This window comes from Mirounga leonina, unplaced genomic scaffold (assembly GCF_011800145.1).
Source record: "Mirounga leonina isolate KUSES-001 unplaced genomic scaffold, KU_Mleo_1.0 Mir_154, whole genome shotgun sequence".
NCBI classification, from domain to species: domain Eukaryota; kingdom Metazoa; phylum Chordata; class Mammalia; order Carnivora; family Phocidae; genus Mirounga; species Mirounga leonina.
In genome coordinates this window covers 55754505-55778524 of record NW_023270389.1, presented here as the reverse complement: position 1 = coordinate 55778524, position 24020 = coordinate 55754505, and the positions used below count along the sequence as shown (strand labels likewise).

At 36.2% G+C, this 24020-nt stretch overlaps 1 protein-coding gene across 1 annotated transcript in view; it reads right to left on the bottom strand.

Moving 5' to 3' along the window:
* KIFAP3 (kinesin associated protein 3) overlaps positions 1–15969 on the bottom strand; it is a 187573-nt gene extending 171604 nt beyond the window's left edge. The window contains exon 1 of the mRNA XM_035010840.1: positions 15780–15969. Coding sequence (XP_034866731.1) covers positions 15780–15811 — 32 coding nt within the window. The 5' untranslated portion in view covers positions 15812–15969. The remainder of the gene's footprint in view (positions 1–15779) is intronic.
* Between the last annotated feature and the right edge of the window lie 8051 nt (positions 15970–24020).

The window sequence follows — 24020 nt, the reverse complement described above, 5'->3', positions numbered from 1 at the left end:
TTGGGGAGGGTATGTGCTATGGTGAGCGCTGTGAATTGTGGAAGAGTGTTGAATCACAGACCTGTACCTCTGAAACAAATAATACATTATATGTTAAAAAAAGAAAAAGAAGATAGTAAGAAGGGAGAAATGAAGGGGGGGAAATCGATGGGGGAGATGAACCATGAGACACTGTGGACTCTGAGTAACAAACTGAGGGTTCTAGAGGGGAGGGAGGTGGGGGGATGGGTATTAAAGGGCGTGTACTGAATGGTGCACTGGGTGTTATATGCAAACAATGAATCATGGAACACTACATCAAAAACTAATGATGTAACGTATGGTGATTATCATAACATAATAAAATAAAAAAAAATTTCTAGTTGCCTCACTAAAGTGACTAAAAAAAAGGAAATAAATGTTTTATTATTCATATTTCAATGTAATCTTTAAAATGATCTTTTCATCAGAATTCTTTATGAAAACATAAAACATAACATGGAATCTGTATGGGTCATGACTAAGAGTCAAGTACAGAGACAGGGCAGGAAATCAAATACAACAATGCTAGAGTGTAGGTAGGTCAGCAACTAAACTGACAGTAAGATGTACAGAACAGAGCTTGTAAGGAATGAAAGCAACTAGAAACCAGGCAGGCCAGTAAAAACAATTAGGAAATAAGATAAACACACATATACTAAACAGTATGTTACAGAGTCCAAAAGGTAAGATAAATGGATATAAGTTGAGGGTAGCAATGAAAAGCTAAAGAATCACGGGACTCAAAAGAAGAGCTTAAAAAAAAATAAAAAGATGTACTATATAGCAAGCACAACACAAACTATCTTAATTGTAAAGTAAACTAGCTATTTGCTTCCTGATGAGATGAAGAGCAATCCCACTCTTGAATTTCCTATAGAGAAGGGGGTAACTGCTGTATCCAATTCAATGAAAAGAACCAGAAGGATAAAATATAAGTGCAGATCCTAAGAGGAATCTCCAACCACCATTTTCACAGTAGGTCTTCCGCATATTAAGAAGTGAGATAAAAGCATAACTGTTGTCTTCTGGTCTGATATCTTGCCTTTCTCAAAGAAATCAAATAGATCAAAGAATCTCACCACTCCTTTCTAGTTTTTGTTTGCTTTTATGTGCCCGTGTGTTTTAAGACAGTAGTAAGTTCGTCAAATATTTTAAATTTTCTTTATCACTAAAGCAGATTATGTTTTATAGGAAAAGTATTACACAGAATTTACAAAGAAAGAAATAAACTCAAAAACCTAGAAGAAACCAGCTGTTATAAATTTAGCACATATACATTCAGATATTTTTCTATCCACATATAAATAATAGAGTGACAGCTCTAGAATTTCTTTATAGGAGAGGCGTAAGGGTAGCAATCTGGTAGGGCTGAAACTACATTGAATAGCACTTTACGTAAGAGTAACACAAGTTATTGTTTATATCAACGTGGGGCCTGATGGAAATTATGGATGGATAAACCCCTCCCATTCTCCCTGGCACTGTGACTGAATATACAAAATACATATATTACAACTAAGGTCATATTATACTATATAGTAACATATATTTAAAATTTACTATGTAGTCACTTTATAAGACAATGCTTTGCCTTTAGAAATTCATACATTCCAGATTCTCCATTTGTTGAACACATTAATTATTTCTAACTGATGTTGAACAAAATTTACAGGATTCATTTACAAAACATTCAAAACCATACTTTGCTGATTTACAAAGTACTTCTATAAAGGCTCAAAACATTTTGTAATTCAGTTACTCTATGTATGATACAAATATTTCAACATTGACAACCAAGGCTTCAAATTCTATTTTAGTTGGTAAAATAGTCTCGCTAATTTGGATACTGTTATGAATTATTTCTGAATGCAACCTATAACAAGTACATATCTGCTGTTGATGGTTGATTTAGTGTGAAAATTTTACCATAACAATGTGCCTCACCAAATATATATTTGAATTATCACCACAAAATGAATAATTTTACCTTAAATGCTGAACTTTCAAACTGTATTTAACATGCAATTCATAATGACGTCAGATGTTTAAATATCAAGAGAATGAGCTTCCAAATGCTTTACCTGGAGCCCATGTATTAGATTAAAAAAAATAACTGATTATTAGAATTAACTGATTATCTATTTGGAGCATCTTATGATATATCAAAACGGCTGTCTTTTAACTGTAAATTTTTTCAACTAATGGAGCCTTCTCAATAACAGCTCTCCTTTATTTTTTTATATGCATAAAAAATCTAGAACCTAAAATATGCTAAATTAATTTAGAAAAATAATTTTTTATGTCAATGTGAAGTCTATGCTTCACAGAGTGATATAAAATACACCTTCTATAACTCCATGTGGTAATTGTCATCCTGGGGTACAATGTTCTTAATTAATAATTTCTTAAGTACATCCTGATATTTCTAGACTTTATGTGGTTGATGATATCATTATGATCCTTAAAAGAAAAAATGCTCACATTACATTACACATTGACCAATTTTCTAGAAAAACAAAAATTCATTAATCTTTCATTAAACAGGTACTTTTTTTTAAAAAAAGTATTGCTGTCAAAAGGATTTATTACAAGTTTCCATTCAAGATGGTAGCATAAGAGGATTCTGAACTCAAAATCCTCCCACAGACACATCAAATCTGTAGCTACATAGGAAAAACTTTCCTCTGGGGAAAAAACCCTAAAAATTAGCTGCGTGACTCCTACACTTTAAGTGAATGAAAAAAAATCCACACTGAAGTGGGAAGGAGAAGCTGAGATACAATCTCACCACAAATCCCATCCCTGTCACAGTGACCCACAATCAGGAGGGAACTCACAAACCTGAGCTTCAGCCTGAGGAGCAAAGGGTTTGAACCCCACACCTAACACCTCAAATTTTAAGACCTGCACCTGGGAGATGAGCCCCAATAAATCTAGCATTGAAAGCCAACAGAGCTTGTGTCCATGAGACCCATAAGGCTATAGTGAAGAGAGAAATAGTTCTTAAAGGGCTTATGTGTATGGACTCACTCACCCCAAAGCCCAGTGCAGAGGCAGATGACAAGTGCCCAGAATTTCTGTGAAACAGACTTATTTGCTTATCTTAAAAAGTCAACCTGTGGAGCAGGCATCTAATTTAATATACATGTATGGGCCTAATGAAATACTTTCCAAAGACAGAGGCCAGTGGGTACCATCTTTGCATTCTCCCTCTGCTTTGCTCCAGCTAACCAGTATCTCTCAGAAAAGAACATGCACCATTGATTGGTGCCCTGATTTCTGCAGATGCCACCTAGGGGTCACCTCTAGATCACTTGGCTCTGATGGTCATCAGGGCTTACACATCCAGGTCCCACAGCACTGTAACAAATGGAGAAAGAGTTCTTAACTCACTACCACCCCCAGGGCACAGCAGAGAGGCAGAAGATTGAGGTACCCAATCTATCTGTGAAAGAGGTCTATTAGCTTATCTTCAGAGCTGTGGCCTGAAGGACAGGCTTCTAAATAAACACACAGCTGAAGGCTGGTTGCAATCCTCATCAGGGACCTGGGAGGGCAGCTGTTATCTTCACATTCTCCTTCTGCTATGCTCCGGAGTGCCGGTATCTCCTGGAGAGGAGCTTGTATACTTGTCTGGTGCTCTGGTTTTTGTGGCTACCACCCAGGGGATACCCCGTGGTTGCCTGGTTCTGGTGGCCAGCAGGGCTCGTGTTCATGAGTTCAAAGGGATGTCAGCAAAGAAACAGTTCTTAACTGGCTTATCACTCTAGGTATCAGCACAGAGGGAGTAGAAACACCCATCTCCCAGTCTTCCCCCTGAAAGAGGTGTATTTGCATACTTTAAAAGGTGTTGCCTGACCAGCTTTCAATCAGCCTGAATCTACATGCCGACTGAATCCTCCCCTTTAGGACAATGACAGGTCTTGGCATACCCTAAACTACTGAGAGTCACTAGAAATAAAGTAGGCTGCTTGTATAATCACAAAGATTTGAGAGACAATCAGGATTTAGGACAGGGTTAAATGACAAGATTCATCTCCTACATGAGGCACAGAGATTCAAAGAAAAATGAAGAAACAGAGGAATATGTTCCTAACAAAGGAACAAGACCATAAAAAAAGACCTTATAAAATGGAGATAAATGCTCGCTCTACCTGATAAAGAATTCAAAGTAATGGTCATCATGATGTTTACTGAGCTCAGAAGAATGGATGAAAAAAGTGAGAATTTCAACAGAGACAGGAAATATAAGAAAGTACCAAAAAGAAGTCACAGAGCTGAAGAATAAAAATAACTGAACTGAAAAATACAATAGAGGGGGGTTCAACAGCAGACTAGGTGAAGCAGAAGAAAGGATCAGTGAATTCAAAAACAAAGCAGTGGAACTCACCTAATCAGAGAAGCAAAAAGAAAAAAAGAATGAAGGGGTGCCTGGGTGGCTCAGTGGGTTAAGTGTCTGCCTTCGGCTCAGGTCATGATCACAGGGTCCTGGGATCGAGCCCCACATCAGGCTCCCTGCTCAGCAGGGAGTCTGCTTCTCCCTCTCCCCCTGCCCCCCCCACTAGTGCTCACTCTCTCTCTCTCTCACTCTCTCAAATAAATAAGTAAAAAATCTTTTAAAAAAAGATTATAATAAGAGAAAAAGGTTACTACATAATAATAATGGGGTCAATCCAACAAGAGGATATAAAATCTGTAAATATTTAGGCACCCAACATAGGATCATCTAAATATATAAAGAAAATATTAGCAGACCTAAAGGGAGAAATAAACAGCAGTACAATAGTAGTAAGGAACTTTAATACCCTACTTTCATAAATGGATAGATCATCCAGACAGAAGATCAGTAGGGAAAACACTGGTTTTAAAAGACATGTTAAAATTTAACAACATAGAAGAAGTGGGCAGAACCCTAAAAAACATTCAACCTACCAAGACTGAATCATAAAGAAACAGAAACTTTGAACAGACCAATTACTAGTAAGGGATTGAATCAGTAATCAAAAATGTCCCAACAAACAAAAGTCCAGACCAAATAGCTTCACTGGTTAATGCTACCAAACATTCAAAGAATTAATACCAATCATTCTCAAACTCTTCCAAAAAATAGAACAGGAGGGAATACTTACAAACTCATTTTATGATGCCAGCATTACCTTGACACCAAAACCAGACAAAGACACCACAAGAAAATTATAGGCTAATACCTCTAAGGAACATAAATGCAAAAATCTTCAACAAAATACTAGCAAACAAAATTCAAGTTTACATTAAAAGCATCATACGTCATGATCAAATGAGATTTATTTGAGGGATGTAAGGATGGTTCAATAAATGCAAATCAATCAATATGATATACTACATTAACAGAATGAAGTGTAAAAGTCATATGATTATCTCCAATAAATGCAGAAAACATTTGACAACATTCAGCATCCATTTACGATAAAAACTGTCACCAAAATGAATATACAGGGAATGTACCACAACATAATAAAGCCTGTATATGATAAACACACAGTTAATATCATACTCAACAGTGAAAAAGCTAAAAGCTTTTCCTCAAAGATCGGGAACAAGGCAAGGATGCCCATTCTCACCACTTCTATTCAACATAATAACTAGCCAAGCCAGAATAATTTGTCAAGAAGAAGAAATAACAGGCATCCAAATCAGAAAGCAAGAAGTAAAACTGTCACTATTTGCAGATGACATGATATTATTATAGAGAAAATTCTAAAGACTCCACAAAAAACTATTACATATTTGGCTTAATTGAGGTTTTGCAGCCTACAGCAGTAATTCTATTTCCAGATATGTTGCTACATTTCTTTGCTCCTTCCTTTCCTATCACTTCCTTTTAAAAATCACTTCATTACCTCTGAATCTCCTCTTTCTGCCTAAAAGATCTACTCTTTGGCGTAAAATTTCCTCCAGCCAGGTTACCAGTCTTCTTTATATCAGCCTGGGGTTGCATTTTAAAATTTAAATGAACTTAATTTAAAAAGGAAAATAAAATACATTGTTAAAAGCTGTTATTTAAAATACATTGTTAAAAGCTGTGTTAGTGCTGTAATTTTTGTTTTACAGGTGCTAAGGGAAAGTTAATGTGTACCTCTAAAATTTAAAAGAATATACAATGACTTTAAAATCTGTCAAAAAAAAAAACAAAAAAAAAAACAAAACTAATAAATTCAAGAAAGTTGCAAGTTACAGAAACCAATATTAAATTTCAGTTGCATTTCCATACATTAATGATGAACCTCTTAAGAGCAATTAAGAAAATAATCTCATTTACAATTACATCAAAAAGAATAACATAACTAGAAATAAGTTTAACTAAGAAGGTAAAAGACCTATACACTGAAAACTGTAAAATACTGATGAAAGAAACTAAACACAATACAAATAATGAAAAGATACTCTGTGCTTATGGACTGGAAGAATATTGATAAAACGTCAGTAATCTAGAAATCACCCAAAGAAATCTACAAATTCAACACAATCCTGATCAAAATCCCAATGGCATTTTTCACAGAAATTGAACAATCCTAAAATGTGTATGGAACCACAAAAGACCCTGAATAACCAAAGCAATTTTGAGAAAGAACAACAAAGCAAGAGGCATCACATTTCCTGTTTGTTTCATTTTTTTTTTTAATTTTATCTATTTATTTGACAAAGAGAGAGAGAGAATACAAGTAGGGGAAGTGGCAGAGGCAGAGGAAGAAGCAGACTCCCAGCTGAGCAGACAGCCTGATATAGGGCTTGATCTCAGGGTCCCGGGATTATGACCTGAGCCTAAGGCAGATGCTTAACAGACTGAGTCACCAAGGTGCCCCACATTTTCTGGTTTCAAACTATACTACAAAGTTACAGTCATCAAAACAGTATGGTATTTGCATAAAAACAGACATATATATCAACAGAATACAGAGCCCAGAAATAAACCCACACATACACAGCCAATTAATTTACAGCAAAGGAACCAAGAATATACAACAGAGAAAGGATAGTCTCTTCAATAAATGGTGTTTGGAAAATTGGACAGCTATATGCAAAAGAATGAAACTGGACCATTATCTTACACCATATACAAAAATTAATTCAAAATGGATTAAAGGGTTGAATCTAAGACCTAAAACCATAAAACTCATAGAAGAAAATATAGGCAGTAAGCTTCTTGCCATAGGTCTTGGCAATTTTTTTTTTTATTTGATACCACAAGCAAAGGCAACAAAAACAAAAATAAATGAGCCTAAATCAAACTAAAAATCTTCTGCCCAATAAAAGAAACAAAAATGAAAAGGTGACACATTAAATGTGAGGATATATTTGCCAATAATATATCTGATAATGGGTTAATATCCAAAGTATATAAAGACCTCACAGAGTTCAACAGCAAAAAAAAAAAAAAAAAAAAAAAAAATCAAATATCCAATCTGATTAAAAAATCAGTAGAGGATCTGAATAGGCATTTTTCCAAAGAAGACATACAGATGGCCAAAAGGTACATGAAAAAATGCTCAAAATTTCTAGATGCTCAAAATCTCTAGTCATCAGTGAAATGCAAATTGAAACCACATGAGATATCACCTCAGACCTGTTAGAATGGCTATTATCAAAAAGACAAGAAACAGCAAGTGTTGGTAAGGATGTGGAGAAAAAGGAACCCTTGTACACTGTCAGTAGGAATTTAAATCAATGCAGCCACTATGGAAAACCATATAGAGTCTTCTCAAGAAATTGAACATAGAACTACCATATGATCCAGCAAATCCACTTCTGAGTATTTATCCAAAGGAAACAACACTAAGTCAAAAAGATATACACACCCCCGTGTTCACTGCAGCATTTACAATAGCCAATACATAGAGGCAACCTAAGTGTCCATCAATGGATAAGTGGATAAAGAAAATGAGGTGTATGTATGTGTATATGTGCGAAATATTGCCATTTGTGACAACATGGATGGACCTTGAGGGTATTATGCTATGTGAAATAAGTCAGAGAGAGAGAGAGAGAAATTCTGTATGATCTCACTTTTATGTGGAATCTAAGAACAAAACAAACTCAAACTCACAGATACACAGAATAGATTGGTAGTTGCCAAAGGTAGGGAGTGGCAGGTGGGCAAAACAGGTGAAGGTAGTCAAAAGGTACAAATTTCCAGTTATAAAATAAATAAGTCCTGGGGATATAATGTACAGCATTGTGACTACAGTTAATAATGTTGTACTGTATACTTGGAAATTGCTAAGAGACTAAATCTTAAAAGTTTTCATCACAAGAAAAAACATTACGGTAAGGGTGCCTGGGTGGCTCAGATGGTTAAGCGTCTGCCTTCGGCTCAGGTCATGATCCCAGGATCCTGGGATCGAGTCCCACATTGGGCTCCCTGCTCCTTGGGAGCCTGCTTCTCTCTCTCTCTCTCTCTCTCTGTCTCTCATGAATAAATAAATAAAATCTTAAAAAAAAAAAACATTATGGTAATGGATGTTAACTAGACTTACTGTGGTGATCATTTCACAATATATATGAATACATACAAATCATTAGATATGCACCTGAAACTAATATGTCAATTATAGTTCAATAAACATTTCAAATCAATTACCTGATTTTACACCTTCAGGAACCAGAAAAAGAATTAACTAAATCCCAAGCTTGTAGAAGGTAGGAAATAATAAAGATAAAAGAAATAGAGACTAGAGGGGTGCCTGGATGGCTCAGTCAGTTAAGCATCCAACTCTTGGTTTTGGCTCAGGTCCTAATTTCAGGGTCATGAGATGAAGCCCCGTGTCAGGAGCCTGCCTAAGATTCCCTCTCATCCTCTCCCATTGCTCCTCCCCTTGTGCTGTCTCCCTCTCCTTCTAAAATAAATAAATCTTAAAAAAAAAATAGAGGATAAGCAAAAGAGAAAATAAAATCCAAAGTTGCTTGAAAAACCCCAAAATTGGCAAACCTCTAGTTAAATTAAGAAAAAAGAGTGAAGACTCAAATTACTAGAATTAGAAATTTAAGTGGGACACTACTACTGACCTACACAGATAAAAAGAATACTATAAACAATTGGAAGCCAACACCTAGATAACCTAGATGAAATGAACAAGTTCCTAGAAATACACAAACTACATGATTAACTCATAATTTCAAAAGAAACAGAAATTCTGAATAGATCTATATAAGTAATGAGATTGAATCAGTGGTCAAAAACTTCCCAAAAAAGAAAAGTCCAGGATCAGATGGCTTCATTGGTGAGTTCTACCAAATATGCAAGGAAAAATTAACATCAATCCTTCTCAAACTCCTCCAAAAACTAGATAAGGAAGGAATACTTCCTAACTCATTCTATGAGGTCAACATTACTCTGATACCAAAGTGAGACAAAGACACACAAAAATAGACTATCTTTTATAAATACCCTTTATAAAGGGATAGTTCTATCTTTTATGAATATAGATGCAAAAGTCCTCAAAATACTAGCCAACAGTATCCCGCAGTATATTGGAAGGATTACAAGCAATGACCACGTCGGTTCTATCCTAGGAATGCAAGGAAGTTATACATGATAATCAATCAATGTAACACACCACATTAACACAGAAAAATGTACATGATTATTCCAATTGATGCAGAAAAAGGATTTGACAAAACCTAACACCCTTTCAAATAAAAACATTTAATAAATTAGGAATACAAGGAAATTCAAATGACATTCAAATTCAATATGATAAAAGGCATATATGAAAAACCTACAGCTAATATTATACTCAATGGTAAAAGAATAAAAACTTTCTCTTAAGAATAGGAATAAGACAAGTATGCCCACTTTTACCCACTTCTATTCAACATAGTACTGGAAGTTCAAGCCAGAGCACTGAGGTATGGAAAAAAAAATAAAAGCATCCCTATTGGAAAAGAAGAATACTATCTCTATCTGCAGATGATATGATCTCATATGTTGAGAACTGTTAAAGCTAATAAATTCAGCAGTTACAGAATACACTATCAGCACACAGAAAATCAGTTGTATTTCTATATACTAATAATGAAAATTCCCAGAAGGAAGTTAAGAAAACAATTCCACTTACAATCAAAAAGAATAAAATACTAAGGGGCGCCTGAGTGGCACAGTCGGTTAAGCGTCCAACTCTTGGTTTTGGCTCAGGTTGTGATCTCATGGTCTGGAGATGGAGCCCCACGTCCAGTGAGATTCTCTCTCCTTCTCCCGCTGACCCTCCCACTCATGTGCGCGCACGCTCTCTCTCTCTCTCTCTCAAATTAATGAATCTTTTTAAAAAAAAGAATAAAAATACTAATAAATTTAAGCAGAGAGGTGTAGCACTCATACAGTGAAAACTACAAAATGTTGAAGAAATTGATAAGGATTAAATTAATGGGCAGACACCCCTTGTTCATATTCTTTTACAGAAATGGAAAAGGGATCCTAAAATTCATATGGAAACACAAGGGACCCTCAGTAGCCAAAACAATCTTGAGAAAGAACAAAGTTGGAAGACACACTTTCCAATTTCAAAATATACTACAAAGTTACAGTAATCAAAACAGTGAAGTACTAGCATAAAAATAGACATATAGATCAATGTAATAGAATTGAGTCCAGAAGTAAGCCCTTACATCTAATATCAATTGATTTTCAACAAAGGTAGCAAGATCTTTCACTGAGGAAAGATTGATCCCTTTAACAGATGGTGCCAGGACAACCAGATATCCACACGCAAAAGAATGAAATTGGACCCTTACTTTATACCACATAATTAACACAAGATGGATCAAAAACAAATTTTAGAGCTAAAATGATAAAACTCTTAGAAAACATAGAGGCAAATCTTCATGGCTTTGGATGTGACAATGGTTTCTTCTTTTAATTAATTTTTAAATTTTAATACCTGCATAGTTAATATACAGTGTTATATTAGCTTCAGGTATACAATATAATGATTCAACAATTCTATACATCACCCAGTGCTCATCATAAGTGTACTCTTTAATCCCCATCAGCTATTCTACCCATTCCCTCACCCACCTCTCCTCTGGTAACCATCAGTTTGTTCTCTATATTTAAGTGTTTGTTTCTCAGTTTGTCTCTCTTTTTTCCATTCGTTTGTTTCTTAAATTCCACATGACAGAAATCATATGGTATTTGTCTTTCTCTGACTGACTTACTTCACTTGGCATAAGTGAAGAGAGAGAGGGACTCTCTCCAGATCCATCCATGTTGTTGCAAATGGCAAGATTTCATTCTTTTTGGTGGGTGAATAATATTTCATTGTGTATGTATATATATATACACCACCTCTCCTTTATTCATTCACCTGTCGATGGACACTGGAACTGCTTCCATAATTTGGTTATTATAAATAATGCTGCAATAAACATAGGGTTATCTAGCCCTTTGAATTAGTGTTTCTGTATTTTTTTGATCAATACCTAGTATTGCATTACTAGATCATAGGGTAGTTCTATTTTTAACTTTTTGAGGAACCTCCACAGTCTTCCACAGTGACTGCACCAGTTTGCATTCTCAACAACAATGCATGAAGATTCGTTCCTTCTTCTCCACATCCTGGTTAACACTTGTTTCTTATGATTTTGATTTTAGCCATTCTGACAGGTGTGAAGTGGTATCTCATTGTAGTTTTGATTTGCATTTCCCTGATGATGAGTGATGTTGAGCATCTTTTCATGTGTCTTTTGGCCACCTGTATATCTTCTTTGGAGAATGTCTGTTCATGTCTTCTGTCTGTTTTTTAATTTGAATACTTGTTTTTTTGGTATTGAGTTGTATAAGTTCTTTATATATTTTGGATTCTAACCCTTTTTCAGATATGTTGTTTGCAAATATGTTCCCTGATTCAGTAGATTGTCTTTTAGTTTTGTTGATTGTTTCCTTTGCTGTGCAGAAGCTTTTTATTTTGCTACATGCAAAAGAATGAAACTGGACCACTCTCTTACACTATACACAAAAATAAACTCAAAGTGGATTAAGGACCTAAATGTGAGATATGAACCCTAAGAATCCTAGAGTTAATTATGTGGTATAAAGTAAAGGTCCAATTTCATTCCTTTATGTGTGGATATCCAATAATTTCTCTGACATCAGCTTTAGCAACATCTTTCTAGATAGGTCTCCTGAGGCAAGGGAAACTAAAGCAGAAATTAACTATTTGGCCAATGGTTTCTTAAATAATGGTATCAAAAACAACTAAAGAAAAAATTAAATTGGACTTCATCAAGATTTAAAACTTTTGCATAAGGAAGGATACTATGAAGAGAATGAAAAAAACAACCACGGAATGGGACAAAATATTTGCAAACCATTTTTCTTATAAGAGTCTAGTATCTAGAACATATAAAGAACTCTTTTCTCCGAAGAAGATAGACAAAGGCCAAGAAGCATATGAAAAATTGCTCAATGTCACTAGTAACTAGAGAAATGCATATCAAAACCACAATAAGATACTACTTCACATCCACTGAATGGCCATAATTTAAAAAAATAAATAACAACTGTTGGTGATTCGAAAAATTGGAGCTCTCATACACTGCTGGGGGGAATGTAACATGGTGCTGTCACTGTGAAAAACAGTTTGGTGGTTCCTCAATAAGATAAATATAGAATGAGTACAATACCCTGCAACAACTAGGGATATACCAGAGAATGAAAAAAGGTATTGAAACAAAAACTAGTACAGGAACGTTCAAAGCAGCTTTACTCACAGTAGCAAATAGATAGAAACACTCTAAATGTCCATCAGTAGATGAATGGATAATCAAAATGTGCTATATCCACACAATCAATTATCATTCAGCTATTAAATGGAATGAAGTACTAATGAGTGCTAAAACATAGATGGATGTTGAAAATATTATATAGTATACAAAAAAAAAGCTTTACACAAAGGACATATATTGATTTTGCTTATCATATATTTATAGCACTTATCATAAATACAATAATTACTTCTGATTATATATTATTTAAAGTCTGTATTCCTTGCTACATTACAAGCACCATAAAGCAGAGAAAGTATGTATCATTCATCCAATACTTTTAATCACTCAGCTGAGTGACTTTTACATGATAGAATTTCAAATAACTATTGAATGAATGAATGAATGAATGCCATTTACTCTTAAAATCCTTCAATCGTTCCCCACTGCTTTAACAATTCTCAACTTTTTACTATGGCTCCTAATTCCTGTATGATTTGGCCCATTTTCTTTGTAGCCTTATTTTCACTTCATTTAATAACTATGTAGTGAGTACTTATGTTCCAAGCACTGTGCTGTGTGCTGAGGATACAATGAGAAGTAAGATATATAGCTCCTTAGCCTTTTGGATTTTATAGACCGGAAGGAAACACAAAACAATAACAATATACTAGTAAGAGTGGGTAAAGACAAGGTATTTGGTATCATGAGAACCTAGCAGGTATATCTGACCTGGATTGTGGATTGTGGGATGAGAAAATAGCAGCTCAGGAAAGACTTTTTGGAAAAAGTGACATTTAAGCAAAAATAGGAAAAATAAGGAGTTAGTTAGGTGAATAACAGGGCAAGTTCCAGAATGAGAAAGGCATTTGGAACCTAACACTGAAACACAGAGATCTAAAAGAAGTTATTTCTGTAAGGCTCAGGTATGAAAATTATTGGGGGTGGGAGGGAAGCAAAGAGAGAGAAAGCTGAAAAGGTAGGTGCTCTAACTCTAAAAGCAATGGAAAGCCATTAGAGAGTTTTAAGAGGAGGCTAAAAAACCCAAAATCACAAATAATTGTCTATGTTTGTGTATATCTGATTGAGGACATGAACTATGTCCATTTAATCATTTCCCCAGTGACCAGAACAATGGTAGGCATATACTAGGTATTCATTAAGCACTACTGAATCAAAACTGGTAGCAGAACAAAAAATGAAACTGGATTAGATTCTATAATCTACTACACATTTAAACATAAAGAGATTAGAGATTCCTCAGTGATAACTACAATGAAACCACTGAAATCAGCTAATTAAAATTAGAGTGAATCTATTAGATTGAAAACATGTTACCATCCTTTTGAAAACGAAATCTAAAAAATTTACAAAAGGAATATATGTAATCATTATCTAAGAACCAATAATTAAAATGGAAGGTTCTGCCAGACATCATAATCCATCAGGCCTGTATGATTATATGTCAGCAATAAGCAATGCAAACTTCTTCTGTCGTAAAATTTTTAAAATTTTTAAAAAAAAGATTTTATTTATTTTACTTGCTAGAGAAAGACAGTGCAGGCGAGAGAGAGTGAGCAAGAGCACAAGCAGGGGGAATGGCAGGCAGAGGGAGAAGCAGGCTCGATGCAGGACTCAATCCCAGGACCTGGGATCATGACCTGAGCCAAAGGCAGCCACCTAACGGACAGAGCCACCCAGGTGTCCCCTGTCATAAAATTTTCAATCAAGATACTTTAAAATATCAATGTAAGCAAAATTCGGTGAGGAAACAAATACTATATACTAGTCATGACTACACATTGCTATAAAAATTTTACTGATAAAACCTGGTTGACAGTTTCCGATATATACATATACAATGAGAAAGGCAGGCAATAAACGCCTCAGACCTGCAAAGGCAGTGCAGTTGGTTGACTGACTGATCTTAAAATCGTTTGAATCCCTTTTAAGAATCGATTAAAGGTTAGAAGATCTTTCTGTGATGATTAAGGCCGTGTCAAGCCAGGATGAACATATTCAGTAAAAGTATATTACGACTTGAAATAATGCCACCACATTATATGCATGTTTTATCTTTTAAAAGTATTTTCAGTATTTTCGGCATATCTCTCATAAAGTAATATTTGCCCCATATTTAAATAAGGAAACTGTGTCCAAAAAAATATATATGACTCTCCCTGTGTACTTTAACCTATCAGTAACAGTGACTTAACTAAAAATGGAGAGTCCTAATTAAGACTGTTTTCTATTGGATCACTGCTAACTCTTGGTCCAGTGACAGGTATCCTTTTCATCAGGGATGATCTTATATTTGACAGGAGTCAAATAAATAATCCCAACAGATACAATTTTCTTTAAAGAGTAATCGGTACTACAAATATTTTTAAGCTAAATATATTATGGCCCGTTCCACGACAAGCTCCTGGACCTCTTGATAATTATGAACCTCCTACAAAAATTATACTGTATACACGGCAGTCAAATGGATGAAACAGTTGAGGAGAGCAGAAATACGCTGGAAGGAACCATCTCAGCCCAGACTCCCATTAATTAAAAGCCACTTCTCTCTTCATCGTTTCAAAAACGATGAACCCCAAACAGGAGACAGACAGCAGAGGCACCAGAAGACTTCATTCCCGGGCTCCCAAGGGATTTATTCTACTAAGGAAAAATGGAGAGTCCAAGTGGGGGGCTTGGAAGGGAGGAAGACGCGGTTTACTCGGTCCTTCGCCCTTCTCCCGTGAACGATGTGATGTACGTAGCAAGGAAACCATCTTCAATGCTGTCAGGGTCCCGCTGAGCCAGGTAAGAGGCTGGGGAGCCTCGCCCCCGAAGGGCCCTGTCCTCTTTTCCCAATGCACCTTTCCCCTTTCCTTTCCATGACTTCTCCCCGTCTTCCACCCCTCCTCTAAGCTTCTAGCTTTGCCCAGTGACATCTCAGAGCCAACCCAAGGACCTCTAAGAATATCTTCGGGGCCCGGGAAGGAAGGAAGGGCTGAGCCTTGGGGAGTGGTCACCTTTTGAGGTATCTGGCGTCCTCCCCTTGCATGGCGGCGGCGACGGCAGCTTGGGGAGGATGGGGGTATCTGAGAAAACCGGCGGAGCTGTTTCCGGGGACGGTGGCCAAAGTATCCCCACACCCAAAGGCGATGACAGTCCAGAGGCCTGCAAGGCGGGGCAGCGGCGCTGCGGTTACCACGGTGAGGCCGCCGGCTCCTCCCACAGCGCCTAGGCCCCAAACCACTGGAGGGACCCAGACCCGCCCAGAGCCGCCCCCGCCAGCCCCGCCGTAAGGCGCATGCGCCCCCTCCGCCGCGCCGTATGCGCAGGCTCAGTGTGAGGTGCTGAGCCCTGGGATTAATCTGACGCACCCAGGAGCAGAGCGTGAAGGTTTTTGCGGCAGATTTCGGCGTGTGTGGTCAAGAAACGGTTTCTTGATCACCGCCCCCTTGAGGATGGAAATTGGAAGAGTCATCCCAGTCAGCCGAATTGGAATATCAGGTCTTAGTTTAAAAAAAGAGAAAGGGAATCCATTAACCTTTTAATTAGTGAACGCTGTAGAGCAGCTCAGCCCTCGGCTGATAACCTGTAAAGTGAGATTTGTGTTTGGAGGCGTGGCGGAAAAGGAACTGCACTGATTGCGCTGAGAAGCTCTTAATTGTGGAGATGGTCTGACCCTCATACAAAATGAATACCATTAATACCACTTGATTCAGGGCAAATCTGTGACTTCCACTTCTAGAATGCACTACCCATTCCCCCCCGCCCCCCTCCCCAGGTCTATTCACACATAGATACAAACTAGCTCCTGAAATGCCAACTGCTACAGTAATTATCCCTAACTCAAGGTACCTTTGGAATTGTTTCCTCTGAGGCAGGCAACTGTTGGCAATGCAGGCCACAGGAAAGAAGAGCTGGTTTTGAACCTTAGCAAGTAAATATCCTCTGCTTGAAGTTCTGTGCCCATGGGCTCAACTATCACATCTGTGCAAATGCGTTACATTCATTTATTCAGTAAATATTAATTGAGGGTCAGCTTTGTGCCAAACACCAAACCAGGCCTAGGATTACAAAGAAAACACCTCTACTCCCTTTCCTCACCTGTAATCTTGTCCCTTACTCCCTTTTAGTTCTATATTTTCACTCACCTTGGGCCATGTCTCTGTAGTTGTTTTTATTGTTTCTTTCAAATGCAGTGCAGTGCATGGGATGTTAAATATAGAGACACAGTCCATACCTGCCAAGAGGTATTATTTTTATCTGTCTACCCATTCACATCAGCTACACTATTTCTGTCAGTGTTGTAGTCATTCTCTGTCTTCCAGGGAAGAATATTTGGAGCTAATTTAACATCTTCCTCCCTGTCATGCCCTCTTATTAAACTGTTACAAAATTCTATCATTTCTTCCTTCAAGATACTCCTGCAATCCAGCTTTTTTCCTCCATTCTCACTTCTATTCATCTCACCACTTCATACCTAGAATACTGCAATTCTTTCCTAACAGAACCTTCTATTTTCTATTTTTTCCAAATATTCATTCTAAGAAATGATATGGGGGCGCCTGGGTGGCTCAGTTGGTCAAGTGACTGTCTTCGTCTCAGGTCATGATCCCAGGGTCCCGGGATCGAGCCCCGCATGGGGGTCCCTGCTCGGCGGGAAGCCTGCTTCTCCCTCCCCCACTCCCCGTGCTTGTGTTCCCTCTCTCGCTCTCTCTCTCTCTGTCAAATAAATAAGTAAAATCTTTAAAAAATTAAAAAATAAATAAATAAATAATAAAAAACTATATGAAATTTTATAAATTATCACTCATAGCTAGATTACCTTAAGACCTTCACAGTATCTAAAATTGCCAGATCACAATATCCATTAAAATGCATAGCTAATATAACAAGCATTCTTGCCAAGTAAGTTTCTTGAGATCAAAGATTATTTTGCTGTGTCAGCCTCTGTACCCTTAGAGCAGCATCTGGCCCGTAGCTGGCACTAAGTAAATCTTTAGAGCTGAAAAAAAAAATGCATACCTGAGCTTGGAAAAACAACAAAAATCTAGAGGAAATGCCCAAAGTATATAAAGGAAGATATAGCTGAATATTAGAACAATAAGGAGATAAACTGAAACTAGGACTGAACTAGAGGAGCTGTCAGTCCGTAACAGGAAAAGTACAAATGAACATGGGCATTTTATGCTTGAAAGTAAAGAAATACTCAATGACTATGGGATTGTGTCCAAATGACACTGGTCAATTTTGAGATAATTTACATCAAAAGGGATAATTACTGGGGCACTTAGGTGGCTCAGTTGGTTAAGCATCTGACTCTTGATTTTGGGTCAGGTCATGACCTCAGGGTCATGAGATCAAGCCCTGTGTTGGGCTCTCTGCTCAGCGGCGAGTCGGCTTGAGATTCTCTCTTTCCCTCTGCCCCTCCCCCACTGTGTGCACACACACTCTCTCTCTCTCTCTCTCAATTAAATAAATAAATCCTTTTAAAAAGGGAATTATACTGTGGTTGATTTACACATAATCCAGGGATCTGTGATGTTATGCAACAATGGATAGAAAAACAGAAAAACCCTCACTTTCATTGAAGGCAACCACTACCTTAAATCCTTACACCAATAGAAAGCACAAAAGATCAATCAGTAAGAATTTTTGCCAAAAATTAATCTGAATCTAACCAAGCTGTCAGATCTTACATCCAGTACTAAATAAAGATGATCCTGAAAAATGGAGACTATTCCAAACTGGATATCAAGATATATTATGAGAATAATAATTACAAGGTATAGTATTGGCATAGGAATAGAACGAATGGAACAAAAAAGAGAACCAGACTTACACATATATGTAAACTTGAAATATGACACAAGTGAATTTTCAGATCATTATGGAAAGAAATGTATTGTCAATGAATAATTTTGAGGCAATTGGTTATGCATATGTAACAAATTAAATTGGATCCTTACCTCATACCACATGCAAAAACTAATTCCATATCCAATGAACACTTAAATGTAAAAAACAAAGCTTTAAAAACATTCAGAAGCAATATAAATTATCTTTTTGACCTCCAGTTAAGGACACATTTTAAAACAAGATACAGAAAGCACTAAAAATAAGATCTTGATAAATTCACTGCATTAAAATGAATAACTTTTGATTATCAATAAGACAACACAAAGAAAGTGAAAAGATAAATAAAAAAAAAATGATACACCTATTTCCATCACATAAAAACCAGGTAGAAGTGGGCAGACTGGAGCTAAACTTCAGGACTATATGAACTGAGCAGTTACGAGACACAAAGAAGTAAAAAAACTGATGAGTTCTAATATTCAAATAGCTTTTCTTCTTTAAATTAACTTCTGCTAACCCAGTTTCTTCATTTATAGTAACTTCTGGCAGCAGTACATTTTTTATTTTTATTTTTTAAAATAATTTTTTATTTAAATTCAATTAATTAACATATAACATATTATTTGTTTCAGGGGTACAGGTCTGTGATTCATCAGTTTTATATAATACCCAGTGCTCATTACAACACATACCCTCCCCAATGTCCATCCCCTGTTACCCCATCCTTCCACACCCCTCCCCTCCAGCAACCCTCAGTTTTTTTCCTATGATTAAGAGTCTCTCTTATGGTTTGTCTCTCTCTCTCTTTTGTCTTGTTTCATTTTTTTCTCTCTTCCCCTATGATCCTCTGCCTTGTTTCCTAAATTTCACATATCAGTGAAATCATATTATTATTGTCTTTCTCTGATTGACTTATTTCACTTAGCATAAAACCCTCTAGTTCCATCCACATTGTTGCAAATGGCAAGATTTCCCCTGTACATTTTTTTTAAAGCTGCTAACAAAGCAACTGTACAGGCATCCAAGATGTTCCCATCATAGTCAAGGCAAATGATATCAGAATACAGAACCCAAGAAAGCTTTCCTGGAGAAATGCGTGTCTTCTTCCTGAATTATCTGTGAATTTTCTTTTCTTTTTTTTAATATTTTATTTATTTATTTGAGAGAGAGAATGAGATAGAGAGAGAGAGCATGAGAGGGGGGAGGGTCAGAGGGAGAAGCAGACTCCCCACCGAGCAGGGAGCCTGACGCGGGACTCGATCCCGGGACTCCAGGACCATGACCTGAGCCGAAGGCAGTCACTTAACCAACTGAGCCACCCAGGCGCCCTCTCTGTGAATTTTCAATGACGTCTGCATTGAACTGGCTAGCCACTTGGGCCTCTTCTCCAAGAGGTCCAGACCGAAATCTTGATGAACACAGAGGTGATAGATACACATTAGGAACAAGATTTAAAACACGAGATTTAATTAAGATTATTTTAAGATCCCCTATAAATCGGGCGCCTGAGTGACTGTCAGTTAAGCGTCTGCCTTTGGCTCAGGTCATGATCCCAGGGTCCTGGGATCGAGTCCTGCATCAGGCTCCCTGCTCCGTGGGGAGCCTGCTTCTCCCTTTGCCTCTCTCTCTGTGTCTTTCATGAATAAATGGATAAAATGTTAAAAAAAAAAAAAAAAAGATCCTCTATGAATCAAAAAGGAAAAGACAGAAAACCCAGTGAAATGGACAAAGAAGAAAAAGAGGAAATAGGAATAGTAAGAAAGTAAACAAAACATGAAAAGTGCTCAACCTCAGTAGTAACCAGGAAGATGCCAATTAAGACCATAAAAAGGTACTGTTTTACACTGGCCAGGATGCAAAAATTAAGAAGTCTGAATACACCAAGTGCTGGTGAAAATGTAAAGCCCTAGAAATTGCTTGGTAAACATTTCAGGTGTGGGTGCATTGGGACTACCCTTGAGAATAAAATGTCTTGTATTATTTTGCAAAGTTGGACAGGCACATGACCCGAACTCTCTGCAATTCTCCTCCTATATATATATACCTCAGAAAATTCAAGCCCGTGTGCGCATTAAGGTTTGTTCCAGACTTACAGAGCAGTATTGTGAATAATAGAAAAAGAAAAACTGAAAAAGAACTCCAAAGTATTTTCACAGGAGAATGGATAAATACATCTGAATTACTTGTACTATACAATATTAAGCAGCGGAGAAAGTTTATGAACTAGAACAACACAAACCACATGGATGAATATTAGAAACATTATACTGAATGAAAGAGCAAATTGCATGAGATTACATACAGTATGATAACTTTTTAACATTTTTCAGTGTAACTTATGATAAAATACATTTTTTTTGGTATGCAGTTCTATGAGTTTTGATTAGTGCATAAGTCGTGTAACCACTACACAATCAAAATATAAAGCGATCGCATCATCCCTTCAAATTCCTTTGTGTTCCTTAGGAATCACCCAATTCCCCTAACCCCATGCTCTGGTAAATAGTGATCTGTTTTCTGTTCCTTTAACTTTTCCTTTTCCAGAATGTCGTCTTAATATAATCATACGTGATGTAGCTTTTTATGCCTGATTTCTTTCACTTAGATAATACATTTGAAAGTCATCCATGTTGTGTTTCAGTAATGTATTCCTTTTTTTTTTTCAGTAACTTATTCCTGTTTTATTGTTAGGTAATATTCTATGTATGAATGTACCACACTACAAAAAGCACTATAAATACTTACATACAGGTTTTTGTGTGAACCAAAGTTCTCTTTTCTCCTGTACAAACACCTAGGAATAGGATTGCTCAGTTTATGATAAATACATGAATAATTCTATGAAACTGCCAAACGGTTTTCCAAAGTGACTGTGCCATATGCATTCCCACTAACAATGTAGGAGTTTAGATTGATCCACATTCTCACCAGCACTTAGTATTGTCAAGTGTTTTTTGTTTGTTTGTTTAACTTTAGTTATCCTAACAGGTGTGCAGGGCTATCTCATTTGATTTAATTTGCATTTCCATGGTGATTAATGATATGGGCATCTTTCCATGTTCTTATTTACCATTTGTATATATATGCCATTTTTGAAGTCTCTGCCCAAATATTTTGTTCACTTTTTATGTTTTTGCTGGATTGATCAAACTGATCAGAGAGATAGCAACAGATAGATAGAGATGTAGAGAAATTATTGATTTATGAAATGAAAGGACATCACTGAGATTTTACAGGTATACATAAAAATGATAAGGAAATACTGTGAATAACTTTATACTGATAAATTTAACAACTTCAAATGGACAAATATCTTGAAAGATGCTTATTACTAAAACTGAGACAAGAGGAAATAGAAAATGGTAATGCTCTGTGTGTGTGTGTGTGTGTGTATATATATATATATATATATATATATATATATATATATAATGGAATATTATGGAATATTATGCAGCTGTTAAAAAGAATTAAAAAGAATGAGATCTTGCCACTTGTGACAACATGGATGAACCTAGAGGGTATTATGATAAGTAAAATAAGTCAGACTGAGAAAGACAAATACCATATGATTTCAGTCATATGGCATTTGTCTTTCTCAGTCTGACTTACATATGTCTTAAAGAAATCAAATGCCTAATTGCAGTTTTTCCCACAAAGAACACTCCAGACACAGCATCACTGATGAATTCTACCTAGGAAATGATGTCAAATTATATATCCATGCATAAAATAGAGAATGAAGGAATTTTTATCAACTCATTTAATTACGTCATATGTTTCTTTAAAAAATATCATTGGACTTTTGATATGGTTGTGTTGAATCTGTAAAATACCTTTGGATAGTATGAACATTTTGACAATATTCTTCCAATCCATGAACAGGATGTCTTTCCATTTACTTATGTCTTCTTTATTCTCATTTATCAGTGCTATATAGTGTTCAGAGTAGAAGTCTTTTACCTACTAAGTTTATTTCCTTTTTTAAAAAAAGATTTATTTACTTATTTTAGAGAAAGAGAGTGAGCACACATGAGTGGGGAGAGGGGCAGATGGAGAGAGTCTCAAGCACACTGCCTGCTGAGCACAGAACCCCACATGGGGCTCGGTCTCATGACCCAAGAGATCATGACCTGAGCCAAAACCAAGAGTCAGACGCTCAACTGGCTGAGCCACCCAGGCGCCCCTAGTTAAGTTTATTTCTAAGCATTTTATTCTTTTTGCTTAATTGCAAATAAGATTGTTTCCTTCATTTCTTTTCAGATAATTAAATGTTAGCATATTGAAATGCAATTAATTTTTATGTAGACTTTGTATCCTACAACTTTATTGAATTTGTTTACTAGTTCTAACAGATTTTGTGGAGTGTTTAGTGTTTTCTATATATACGATCATGTTGTGTGTAAACAGAAATTATTTTCTCTCTTTCTGATTTGGATGCCCTTTCTTTTTCTCCCCTAATTAATCTGGTTGGTACTTCCAGGACTATGTTGAATAAAAGTGACAAGAATGGGCATCCTTGCCTTGTCCCTGATCTTAGAGTAAAAGCTTTAAGTTTTTCACTGTTAAGTATGATGTTGGCAGTGGGTTTTTCATAGATGAAATTAATTATGTTAAAACAATTTCCTTCCATTCCTAGTTTGTTTAAACTTTTTATTATGAAGGGATGTTGAATTTTATGAAATGCTTTTTCTGCATATGTTGAGATGATCATGTGATTTTTATCTTCCATTCTATTAATATGATTTATCATATTTATTGATTTGGGTATGTTGAACCATCCTTGCATCCCAGGGATAAAATTCACTTGATTGTGGTTGTATGATCCAGTTCAAATGTGCATGAATTCAGTTTGCTAGTGTTTTTCTGAGAATTTTTGTGTCTATATGCATCAGGTGTATTGACCAGTAGTTTTCTTGTAATGTCATCTGGCTTTAGGATAATACTGGCCTCATAAAATGAGTCTGGGAGTGTTCCTTCCTCTTTAACTTTTTTTTTTTTTTTTTTTTTGTGGAATAGTTTGAGGAAGACTGGTGTTAATTATTTTTTAAATATTTGGTAGAATTCACCATGAAGCCATCTGATCTTTGGCTTATGTTTGTTGGGAGGTTTTGGATTATTGACCCAATCTTAGGATAGCTTTTCAAAAATCAACTCAGTTTTATTGATTTTGTTTTTCTAGTTTTTATTTCTGCTCTGATCTTTGTTAATTTTTCCTTCTGTTCTCCTATTTCTAGTTAATTGAGGTATAAAGTTAAGTTGTTTGAGATCTTTCTTTTTTCTTAATGCAGGTATTTATGACTATAAATTGCATTCTTACTGCTTTTGCTATATCCCATACATTTTGGTATATTGTGTTTCCATTTTCATTTGTTTCAAGATATTTTTTTATTTTTTCCTTG